At 37.1% G+C, this 13534-nt stretch overlaps 1 protein-coding gene across 1 annotated transcript in view; it reads right to left on the bottom strand.

Moving 5' to 3' along the window:
* Positions 1–5895: 5895 nt before the first annotated feature.
* edil3a (EGF-like repeats and discoidin I-like domains 3a) overlaps positions 5896–13534 on the bottom strand; it is a 68422-nt gene continuing 60783 nt past the window's right edge. The window contains exon 9 of the mRNA XM_077601401.1: positions 5896–7742. Coding sequence (XP_077457527.1) covers positions 7593–7742 — 150 coding nt within the window. The 3' untranslated portion in view covers positions 5896–7592. The remainder of the gene's footprint in view (positions 7743–13534) is intronic.

The following is a 13534-nucleotide window of genomic DNA, read 5'->3' on the forward strand; positions in this document are numbered from 1 at the left end:
TTAGGTTCATCCAATTGTAAGTTTATCCTTAGGTTTTTCCAATTCAGCTTTCAATAAAAAAGGCATCTGTAGTCACATCCCATTTAATTCTTGCAAGAGAGAATACATCCGGCAGCTCGCCCCACCCAAGATTATTCTAAAGAGCGGCATTATGTCCTGCCTATTTAAGGCTTCAAATCAAAACAATTACAAGGTTATCGATTCCATTTGCGTAAGCAAGAAACAAAACAATTCCATTTGCGTAAGCAAGAAACAAAACAATTCCATAATCAAGCAACCCAAGCGTCAACCTAGCGTCACAAATTAAAACAATATGCTTGATAGCCATCCGCTGACCCAACAACAATTTAAGCGTCCTTCACCGATCTTCATTGTGAACTCGCATCTGGGGAAGAGGTCGACGCGTATCTTCCAGTAATCAGTCCTCGGAGCAAGAACTCAGTGGATTGTTTTATGTCCTTTGCTTCTGTATCTCTCGCTGGGACCAGCTGTCGACCTTGGCGTAAGCGTTTGTCTTCGTTGGAGGCGATCAACACATTTTAATATAGTTACACATTTAGGATGAGCATTACTATTCCTAATAAGCTTTATATTCATTGCAAACACATTTATAATAATGAATAACCCCAACAAGAACGGTCGTTGCGAAAAAGCGTTCGGCTAGCTAGCGATACCGCCGCGTCGGGGATATGCGGGTGTAGCCACGTTTCTGAGATGATAATAATATTACAGTTTCTAACAAAGCTGTTGGTAGCAATACGAAGTTCCAACTCATCCATTTTGTGGGTGATGGATCGGGCGTTGGTCAAAAGGATACTGGGAAGCGGAGCTCGGTGTGGTTGTTGTTTCAGCTTAGCAGCAAGTCCCCCCGGCATCCACGCTTCTGTTTCCTGTCCCTTCGCCGCCTTCGACGTGCTTTTGGTGGGCTGGCTAGCCACGGAGATCCCGGAGAGTGTGTTAAGAAATCGGATGTATCGCATATCCTTCGGATAGTGAGTATTGTATTTACAGTTAGAATTGCTGCCAGCGGCTCCAATCAAAACGGATTGGAACCGCCATCAATGGCAGCCAAGCCTTAAAAATCAGGATTATTTCTTTGACATGCTTTCAGAGTGAACATTTTGTAAGATGAGATGTAGATAAGAGCAATTTAGTAATTTGACTGCGTTATCTGTAGATGACCCACAAAATCTATTGTTGTGACCTTACAATTCAATCTCCCAAACACCAAATTGCCCTTGAGATGGTATCATGAAGTAGATAGTACACTTGTCCTCTAGATCAATCATTTCCAACCATTGTGCTGTGAGAAATGAACAGGTATATTGTGGTAAATCGTCAATTCACGATGGTGGTGATTTTTGTTTCTTTCAACTGAAAGCAACAATTATGTAACTGTGTAACTTTAATGTTGAGATGTCAAACTTGTCTTTGTCAAGAGCCACTTTGAGGTTATATTTTCCTTCAGTGTCTTTATGGATGACATGATTAATCAACTAATTAACAGCTAATCGATTATCAAAAGAATCGACAACTATTTTGATGAAGTGATTAGACACATTGTTGAACTCTCCCCCTCCTCTGGCCCGAATTCATCTGGGATAGGCTGCAGCACCCCCCGCGACTCTTGTGAGGATGAAGTGGTTCAGAAAATGAAATGGATATGCAAAATGTATTTTTTATCTGGAACTTTTTAAACTATTTTTTTAAGTATCTATTCTCTTTTCATTTTTGTTTAATTATTTGTAATGAACATGGTTTTTAATGCACGTAAAAATAGTTTATATTCTTTTATTATTGTACTGCCTAATTTTTCCCTGAATACTAACGAAATGTCCAAAATGATATGGACTTGGCCCCACTTGCCTTGGGTGTGATACATGTGCTTTAAATAAGATTTATTATTCATTCATTCATCTTCCGCACACCCTCAAAAGGGTCACGGGGCTTGTTGAGGCCTAACTCAGCTGACTTCTGGGGAAAGGGGAACTACACCCTAGACTGGTTACCAGTCAGGCACAGGGCACACAGAGAGTCAAACGACAATCCGCACTCACAATCATACCACCACCAGCGGGAATCGAGCCCGCGCCTGCCTGCACCGAAGTCAGGGGAGTGAACATCTACACCACGAGGCGGCTAAGATGTATTATCTAAATGCTAAAATATGCATGTAAGGTTAGAAATCTTTCGTTGACTAAAGTCTTCAAATGTTCACATTAGTCCTAAATATAATGATTTTATGTGAGGAATAATTGAGTTGATGTCAGATTCAAAGAAAAATGATGCAAGTTTGAAATGTTGTTGTAGGAATTAAATGCTCAAGGTCAAAACCAAAAGATCTCCACCAAACTTTTGCAAACATGGGCTAGTTGCTTGCAGTATTTGAATTTAATTGACTCCAAAGAGGACTGGCAAAATTACATGTTTTTATCTTCAGATCTCTACAATAGAGATCAGACAATATATAACTAGCTCACGGGGTGCTGAAGCCTATCCCAGCTAGAGTTCATGCAGTCAGCAAATCACACCAATTAAATAATGTTGAATTCATATACAGATTCAGATAAAGACTGACTGGCGACCAGTCTAGGGTGTAGTCCGCCTTCTGTCTGGAGTCAGCTAGGATAGGCTTCAGCCTCCTTTGACCCTGACAAGGATAAGCGGTGTTGAAAATACATGAATGAATGGATGTCAGGCGGAGCTTCCCAGAGAACCATTGGTTTATCTAGAAAACATCAGGGAAAGATGTACTTCTAAATTGCTTTGCAGAATAGGGATTTGGCTTGTAATGAAGGTTATTTGAAATAATGCATAAACCCTACTGATTCTACCCAAGATGCCCTTGACAGTTTCTTTCCTGAACAACAGTTTCTTAATGTGAGCACTTCAATTGTATATCGTTTTATCATCGCATTGGCATTCTGCTGAAGAACACATTTGTACTGCGACAGTCAAGATCACCTCAGTAATGAATGAAGAGAGACTTTAACAGTCTCTTGTGGCTTTCATGCTAATTTTTTTGTCCCATTTGAATGCATTATATGTCTGACAAATGAACCCAAAATAACATTTGCAGTTTTTTCATTAGGTGAGCAGAAGGCACAAGATTGGCCCAGTTCTGCCAACAAAAAAAAACTCCCCATAGACGACACAAATAAGATAAGCAGCAATATCACAGAAAACTTGCTTGACCTCAATACTGATTATGACAAAGCGCTATGAAGACATATTTAGTCCATATGATAAGTGACACTAAATTTAGCTCAAACACTGGGTGGCATTGTGATGTTCTAGATTTTGACTGCTTGGGGTAGATGAATGTTTTCATCATAGTCACACCAAGAGGCAAATGTTACCATTGTGGTCACGTAGTATTGCCAGAAAAAAACAATAAGTCATTTTGTTACTTATTTTTAATGTAACGTGTACCGGAAGTTGTTTGGTTTCATGGGCATCAACATTTAGCAAAGTAAGATCTGTGTGAAAAATTACATACTGAAATATTTTTGGGGGTGTTTCTTTGATTCCTGATAAGAATGACTTTATAATTTAAATATAGGTAACAGTTTTAAATTAGAATATTTTCAGGTAGATGTGTGCCTTGAGATTTTTGCAATGCAAAATGTACCGCAGCTCAAAAAGGTTGGGAAACACTAGTCTACATGACTCAAAATTTGATGTCTAAGTATAGTATATAAACCCCACGCCCTATGAATAGTTAAAAAAGGAATTTAAAACTTTAAATAAAAAAAATGTAATTTTAATATTTGCTATTGATTTTCATTTCTCAATTTTATGAAGTGCAAATATTCATTTATTCATTTTTAATGTTAATATTTTATATAAAAATAATAGAAATATGCTCTCTTTTACATTGGATATATCTTCATTTGTTCAAAACAGCAGAGATTTTTTATGTTATTAGCAAAGTTATTTTATTTATTATTTATCAAATCTAAAGTGTTATTTGGCTACATAAAGATTGTAAGGTTTCATTCATTTATAATTTTATTTTTCCCATAATAAAAGCACAAAAATAATGTGTCGCTTTTCGTTCTTCTGCCTTGATTTTAAATAATTGTTATCACTAATTTAGCAGATATAGATGCCCAATTTCTATTTGATCTATTTGAATTGGTAGAGTGGAAGCCCACCCACTTCAAATGGATTGGATGGTCGTCAGGGGCAGCCACTGCGGTAATAATAAAAAAAATGTTATTTTTGGACAACAAGCTGCTACCCTTTTTTTCCTCAGCTGTGGAATTTTACAGTCTGATAAATATCGCTGCAATTTATAGTGCAGTTTATATATGAATAAATACAGTTTTCTTGTAAAATATGGTGGCTACAGCTTGTAGTATAAAAGTTTAGTACACGGTATATCAGGATACATTGTTCTGTTTAGTTTCCACTGGTGACTTGAAGCTAGTCTCTTTTTTGTGCATTTTTAAACAGTGCGTATTCCCTTCCTCTAACCCTGCAGTCACAGTCTTTTATGTACAGCAGCTGCTGTCTGCATGAGGGGGGAAATCTGCCAATTGTTGCTCAGCAGTATAAAGTAGGATAAAAGCTAAAAACATCAACAGACACATGTAATTGATGAGTTTTCAGGTGAAATAATAATCATAACATCATTTTTCTCCAAGTGCATTTGGATCATTATTTTTGCCTTACCGGGAATACATATGAAAATACAAGGATACAAAGACTGCTAGATCTCAGCTCAGGCTCGTCTTGTGTTGTCAGACGATATACAGTGCAAGTTTATCGTGTTCAACCTTGCAATGTTAAAACGACGTATAAGCTTGACAGATAGGAAAGCAAGGGTTTGTTTTCAAAGTAAAATCGTTATGTTTTCAGAAACAATACAAAAAAATAATGATTAATAAAAAAGCTTGGCAAAAAAGAAGACTCATTATTCACACAAGACAGCATTATTGATCTTGAAACATTGCAGCTAAGAATAAAATGTAGCACAATATGGATATCTATCTCACTCCTGTTACTCCTGATGAGAATAACCTGGGATGTGATGTATACTGGCAGAGGGCGTAGGACTCAATGGATAAGAATAGTCAGGACTTGTTGTCTTTATCGTGTGACGAGTTGGAATACGATATTGAAAGTGGGTCAGGGGAAGAAGTAAGCCCCAAAGAACATGGAATTTTATCATAGAGAATTACCATAAGAACGTGAATGTGAACGAGAGAAAAGGAGACAGAGAGGAGTCCAACACACAAGCATCTTGGGCTCTATTAACGTCGGATGCTGGGCGACTACTAGATGGTAAAAATCCTACATTCAAGTCTCCAATCTATTAGCAAGCACAGTAATTGAAATTGAATAATTTCATCTGATCTCATCTCATTTTCTGAACCGCTTTATCCTCGCTAGGGGTGCTCACACTATCCCAACTAACTTTGGGCCAGAGGTGGGGGACACCCTGAATTGATGGCCGGCCAATCGCAGATTAAATAATTTATCATCTGAAAATATTAAAATCCGATTTTTTGCTGGGGGACTTTTGGCGAGGACTGTGCCAACAACATCAGCTGAAGCCTAGTTAGTTTGAGTCCCATGTCATTGTTAAAAACTTCATTGGCAATACACCATTTGTCGATTGGTCAAGGCAGTCTTTAGTCAAATGTTTTGCTCAAAACAACAGGATAGGCTACTTACCTGCTGGTCCACTTCCTTCTATGTGCTCAATCCAATCAGCTCACTGCTTCGCCGGACAGAAGGAAATTGAGGCTTATATTGCAAGTGTTCTTGTAGGACAGCGAAACAACAGCAAAAACAACAGCATTTTTGGTTTATTTTTCAAAGGAAATGACTCCAGATTTTGGTTTCATTTAAGAATGTCGTGAAAAATAAAATACTCATCCACAACCCTTTCACAGATATGTTTTTATTTGTCAAACTGAACTGAGTTTTTGAGTTGACACATTGTTATCTATTTAACTGTACATAAAATCTAGTGTCCCTCAGCTGGCTTGAAACCAACCAGCATTTTCCGTACTACATTTTTTAGTTGGACACTCAGGCCGAGCAGAAAAAACGTCGTAGACATACAAAGACAAGATGAATTTCTGTCGGTTTTCTTTTCATGTAAGATGTACTCGAAAACACACAAGACATTTGTGTGTTCAAAGTAAAACCTGTATGAAATACAACAACACCATGTACAAGTGGACATTGTTATACTGTACAGTTCAAACATCATGCAAATCGGCCCACTCTTGTGCACAGGCGACAAGGAACAAATGCCATATGAAATGATATGAACACAGGATTAAACAAATAGAAATGCCTATACGTGTTTTTTTACTAAATTCAGCGGGGATAGTTCTCTTTAGGAGAAAGACTTCCTTAAAGTTTTGTTTTGCCATAACTGAATAATACAGGAGTCAAAACAACTGCCTGGACCATTAAATTAAATCATTTTATTTTCACTCTATACATTTTGTTTTCATTTCAGGCTCTACTGCAATCTCAAATTGGATACAATGCATTTGGAAAATATCAAATAATTGCATAAATGGCTTAATATTCATCAGTAATGTGACACATGACAGTTATCATGCCTATTGCAAGTGTGAGCTCAGGTTAGCATATCCTTCATTTCAGATAGCCTTTTAAATTAGAGATCGTTGATATTTTAAATGTAATGACGTTGAATGACTCACTTACAGGCTTACTCTTACTGACTGAACATTGGGGTTCAAATAAAATAGGTGCGCATAGTGGCACAATTTTGTCTATATCATATATATCCTGAGCTTTCTTTTTTTAACAAATGCACTGCACATATTGACAAAACATTTGAAGGGGAAAAAACTACATAAATCATCACAATAAATACAAAATGGACATAAGATAAATCTGCAAAATATGTGAAATGACTACATACACGTATGAACATGTCTGTTGTGCAATGACTGAAATGTTTCAAAACTATTTCTAAGTAACAAAGCCCTAAATTGAAGCTGTTCCATTCACGGCTGGAGGTTTGGACTCATTTGTCATTTTAAGCAATCTTTGCCTTCACACACCATGCAATTTCCTAGTGTTTTGAATACAATACAAGAGCGTTATTATTGTTTTGGTTGATGCAGTAATGCATGTGTGAAAAGCATGAACTGACAAACTAAAATTGATCTGAAAATATGACAAATACGTGGGTGCCAGGATGTAAATGCAATATGTCCAACAAATATTCTGCTTAAAAAGTGACTTTTTACAATAGTTTATATCGCAAATCCACATTGAGACCCAAGCCTCAGGTAACCCACACCCAACCCAGAACCCACACATATATTACAGTTTTCAAGAACAATATAAAGGCAATAATTACGCTGCAAAGAAATAAAAGAAAATGGAAAATTAGAAAAATGAAGAAAATCATTAAATTATTATACAATAACAAACTAATAATGGTGACCTTTGACAAAATCTTAAAAAAAAAAGTACTGAAAATCAAATTCTTGTTTTTTACAAGTTGCACAGTTTATTTTTCCACCACTGTGTGATATCCGCCAGTATACAGTTAAGACGAGAGGGACGGAGAAAGAAAGGTGAATGGAAGGTCATCACTCCTCCACAGTGCAGCCGAGTACTTCTGCACGCAAAGTGATCCTGCCGTACCACGACCACGGAAGAATCCGGATGAACCGAGCGTAGATTGGCGGATCTATCACGTTCTTTCTGTGTGTGTCGTTGTCGAAGTTCCCCTGAAAAACCTGAAAGTGAAGAGACATATTTTTTTAATTCAAGTAGGCGTAACTCAAATTCTTTCATTATATATAATAATATATAAATAATATAAGTAACTTAATGTATGTTAATGTATGTTACCAATTTTGTCATACGCAGTTTCTGGGTGTGATGACAATTAGGCTTTTGTTGTTGATGATGACGACAGGGTCTATGTCCGATTATTATTATTATTATTATTATAGCTACTGCATTTTAGTAAGGTAAATCAAATGAGTGACATCGTGGCAATACTTACATTTCTGCCTGAACTGAACTTGATATGAATTTAGCAAAGCAGAAGCTTTGACAACAGGGTGTTAAGTTAAGTTCTATGCGCATTCCGTGCCATTGTGGTGGTCCGGCTATGAGTCCTTCTTGGGGAACTTTATTGCATAATTAAATATACTGTTATATACTTAAAAGTCCAGTTTACTATAAATTCTGAGTTCAAACTACTTAACTGTAATCCATTTCACTTGAAAAAAGTTGCCCTATAAAAGGTTGAAATTGTCGATATGGTGACCTGAAATGTATTATGCCAAACATTATGTTGCTATGATGGGATAATTAATGAGCTCACTTTGAATATCAAGTGGCTATGCATCATCAGATTTTTTTTTAATCTTCAAAAATTAAACAAACATTAGTGTTTCCCAAAAATGTTTCAGCAGCTCAGTTTCTTTGTGGTTAGCTTGGCGTTGTAAAATGAAGATCACACTGTGCTGCATGCTGATAGGAGTTGCTGCACGCATACACTGCAGTGCAGCCACTTAACAATTGAGAACGTAAATGGAGGCTAAATGAAGTCAGATAATTAATTTATGAATCACTTCGCTAGCAATAAACCTTTAAACAACAGTGTGGGGCCCAACTAAAAGCTAGACACTGATAGGATACAGCATTGCATTTGAAAGTGTGAAAGAAGTTTATTAAGGGAAAATGAATCTACAAGGGTAGCTTCATTGAAGGATATGATCATTTCAATTAAAAACACGAGTATGGTTGTGCAATTGGAATGGAATGGGAGTCACTGCTGCGCAAAATGGAAAAATCAGCTGGGCAAATCCAAACAAACATTAAAGAATGGCAGATTTAACTAACCATTTTAATATTTGGTGCTTATTTGAACCAAAAAAATAACATATACTTTTTTCAGGCACTTTCTCTTCTTTTGAGCTGTTTATTTTTTATTCATCTTTATTCATTATACTTGAATATGTTGTGTATCTTTTATTATAGTTTCTACGAGTAGTTTTTTTTTTTAAATCATGTGGCAGTTACATTTTTCCTTTCTTTTCCTCATCCTTCATGTATTTTAAAAAATACATACTAGCTGTCACTTTTATTGAACATTCTGTTTCTCATCCAATGAAACCTTTCTCTCAAGTGTCAGTCTTATCTGTAGCACAAGGATTGTAGCTCGACACAGGAAAAGTATATTTAATTTTATATGCAGTATGTATATCAAGATTTTTCCAGTGCTGTCTGCCACTATGGACCTGCTATATTTCAATTCCAAACTCAACTTGAATTCTTTGACTGCCATTGGCATTTTATTATTTTCAAAATATGTGAGTGTTAGTCCAGTTTCAGTCGACAAATATGTACTACAAAATGTTTTAGTGAGTAAAATTTGAAAGGTGTTAGTTTAAAACACTTTGGCCAATTAAAGGCCACAGCTAGATCCTGCCCGAAATTTTGTGTGCTGATGAAAGTAAATCATGTCTTGATTTCATGCATAGACTTAATAAAACGTCTCTCATACTCAATTGAATATCAAAGAATACAAAAATAAGAAAACTAAAGTTTTCTCAATTTTTAACCAATAATAAAAAACAAACCCCACATTTTAAAGTAAAGAAAACGATTTATTCTTTGTTCTTTTTATGAAAAATTTAAAAAAATGCAAAATATGAAAGCATTTAGATCAGAATATTTATGGTTTTTACATCTTTTGTTTGGAATACAAAAGCAAAAAAATAAAAAAATAAAACAAAAGAATATTGACTTTATTTAATGTTCTTAATTAAATGAAAACTGAAAAATAAAACACTTGAGGATAAGATGTTACCATATGACATATACGATGACTTACAATACCCAAAATGATACATTACCCAGGTCTGTTTAGGCTGCTTTTAGAGGACACTTGCCCTATAAAGTTAACATTATCAGTGCAGAATTTGCATCTTAATGTTCTCAATAAAGCTGTATATCCCCCCACTAGGTATCTTTAATCGGCCTTAGGGAAGTCTGAATTTAATCCTTAATTGCAAACTGATTTGCATTCCCCTCTCCGGGGAACTGCAATCTCAAGTAATCGGGACTGGATGGATGATTTAAATATAGACCCAATCGTGTAACTTGAAACTCTCACTCGAAACTGACCTCGAAGCAGCAAACTCAGAGTCCCAACTATTGATTGTACAGTCTGGTTAGCTTCTCAATAAGGCAGGCCTTGTGTGCATTGTTCTCAATACTTCATTGTCTACTATTTCAACTTGATGATCAGGTCAAAATTCCAGGTCATTCACATTTATCTGCCATTTCCCTTCCTTCCCCTTCGCTCTCACACAGTCAGATTAGACTGAAAAACATTCACTTCTGATTATTAGAAATGTTTTTGTAATCAAGAATTGGCTGCCCGGCGGATGAATGGTTAGCGCGTTGGCCTCACAGTGGGGGACCTTGGTTCAAATCCAGCTTGGTCCACCTGTCTGGAGTTTGCATGTTCTCCCTGGGCCTGTGTGGGTTTTCTCCGGGTACTCCGGTTTCCTCCCACATTCCAAACACATGCATGGTAAGCTGATTGGACACTCTAAATTGCCCCTGGGTATGAGTGTCGGCATGAATGGTTGTTTGTCTCCTTGTGCCCTGCGATTGGCTGGCCACCAATTCAGGGTGTCCCCCGCCTCTTGCCCGAAGTCAGCTGGGATAGGTTCCAGCACCCCCTGTGACCCTAGTGAGGATAAAACGGTTCAGAAAATGAGATGAGATGAGAATTGGCTGCCATCGAAACTAATACATTAACATAATGCATTTTGAATGGGAGGGGCGAATGAACAGCTGTTCATTCTCTCCCAGTCAAAATGGATTGGACTTCTGTTACCATCAATTGCACTAAAATATATAACTTTAATTACATTTTTGACTCTTCATGTGACTGGAAAACGATGAAAAATGACTTGAAGTAGATTTTGTTTTCTTTTATGGATTCCCTGCACTTTATTTGGAAGTCTTGAATCACCCGATATCCAATCTTATAGTTGAATTGTTCAAAATCGTCTCTTGTGCTGCAATTAAAACTGCTGTATCTGTTCAGAGGTGTTGATTTTTTTTTTAATTATTATTTTTTACCACCTTTGTGCCCCTACTGCAAACACAAAGGAAATCAGTTTCTGGTTTCATTCATAATTTCTAATCATTCATGATTCTTATTACCTGCCATATTCCTTTATTTGCACCTCCCAGTACAAATGGACTGGATGTCTGGTACTGTCAATTACACCGAAAGATGAGCATTCACAGCCAGCCCTTTCAGTTTAAATATATTGATGGTCTTTTCTTGTGAAAGGCAGGCAATGAATTAATAAAAAAAAAAGTAAAATAATCCCTGATTAAAATAAATACGAAATACAAAGAACTGCCATAATTTTTTAGCTATATACCACACCGGACTATATGCCACAGCCACCAAATTTGACAAGAAAACAACAATTGCTCATGTCTAAGCCATATTGGATGATGAATCGCTAAAGTTGACATCATATTATGGGAAATTAACACCAAAAGACATGCTGCTGATTAACCAGTGAAATCCCACATATAAACTGCACAGTACTATAAGTGGTTCAAAGTGTGCAGAAAAAAGTAGCGGCTTTTAGCCCCAAAATTAAGGCAGTTATTTATATTAATGAAAGTAAATGTAATTCATTACATTCCACCCTTGTTAAAAGCTTGTTATGTAACACGGATACAGTATATAGTTCTATGGATGCTGTAAATGTTGTTATGAGTGCATGAGCTACTGGATGACTTGACACCATCTGTATTCTGATAGAGGCTCCTCTCTAAATCTCCATCTAACCGCCTTCAGCCGCTGCCACACAAGAGCTGAAGGCAGCAGCTGAGAAGAATACTTAGAGGCTTCAAACGCCATTCCCAGAACAAACAGCCAGGTATACACACGCACACCCACACACACATACATGTTTGCACGCACAACATATACATTCCTGTCAAGTCCACTATTGTAGTGTGGCAGTGGGCGCCACAGGAGTCCAACAGTCAAATGTGTCCTTTGGCATTAATAGCAACTGCAGCCGACTGAAGAGGGGGGACACCTTGAAGAATCACACTCGTGAAAGGTCCCCTGGCTCGCTCTCAAGACAAAGCGATTGACATTCTCTCCAGCCTTCCTAAACAAGCCTCTCTCATACAATGCACACACATACACACTCCAGATGACTGGCTGTCTTTGTTCTGCTTTGAAGTGTATTGCCAAACAACAAGGGGGCGGTGGATTAGACACTGAGGGAAATAGTTTTTTTTTTTTTAGGTGTTGCTAGAATCTGAGTGATATCAAAACATGGCTTGGATCTAGTTGTAGGTCTGAGGTGGAGATTATCACAAATGTGGAAAATTTGTGCACAAAAGTGTACAGTGGCAAGGTATGCCATGAAAAGCACTAACGTTGGCTTCAAATTGGCATTCATGCTCTGAAAATCAATTTGTGGAATTGTTTGTGTTTTTATTGTCGATAAAAAGTATAATGTACTGGATTGAAGAAATTGTCATTTTGGTTAGGTTTATTCAAGACATTGGTTTATTAAACCCTATTTCTCTCAACATATCAAAATTGATACATGTATTTTGAGCAATGTGGTATTTGGGAAAAACCTGATGTGTCCTAGAAATATGTTACAAGTTCCTAGAAAACTTCCTGGAAAGAAATATATTAATGGGTTTGTTCCAAAAGACCATTAAAGGTTGCAAGTTTAACGAATTGTAATTTGCTGTCAATGATTTGGTGGTTTGGGTGTCAAAGTGATCATTTTTTTAAAACAAAAAAGGCAGAAAAAATACTTAAACCGTGCTTAAAACAAGGTGTAGACTGGAGATATTTAAACATTGTTGATTATGATTTAAAAATACTTGCAATTTTCCACCGCCATGATTTTAGCCAGTCGCATACTATAAACAAACCAGGCACTGCTTATCTGTCGCTAACACAGAGAGTGAGGAACGTAAACAGCCCCACACTTGCTGACAGAAAGGGAAAGACAAAGGTTTTTGGTTCTGGCTGCAGCCCTACTCCTATCAACACAGAGTCAACTGTCGCCCCCGCTGCCTCTGATGTCGAGGCCGATCAGAGGGGCCGTGTGTACTCAGCCGAAGGGCTGTAAACAAGATTTTCACAACAGAACTGGTCAAGCTTGGTTGGCACAAAAGTCTTATCTGATCCTAAAGCAGAGAGCCAGCATGGCAGGTAGGTCTAGCTCAAATTGAGTTAACTCATCCAATGGCACCTCTACTCTACTCTACTTACAAACTTCTCTACATACAAAAAAAATCAGGTTATGCAACACCTAAGTGGAAAAAAGTTCCTAAACAAAAATAATAAAAAAATCAAACATCCCCCAAAGCGTAAATACACTTCCTGTATCCTCTATTTTATTTTGAAATTGGCATGATAGGATGGTCTCCCATTTGCCTTGGATGGAGCTGCTTTGCTATGCTCTTTGATGCTTTTTTGTGGGCCTTCGACCGCCGTTCA

Source organism: Stigmatopora argus, chromosome 5, assembly GCF_051989625.1.
Source record: "Stigmatopora argus isolate UIUO_Sarg chromosome 5, RoL_Sarg_1.0, whole genome shotgun sequence".
NCBI lineage: Eukaryota > Metazoa > Chordata > Actinopteri > Syngnathiformes > Syngnathidae > Stigmatopora > Stigmatopora argus.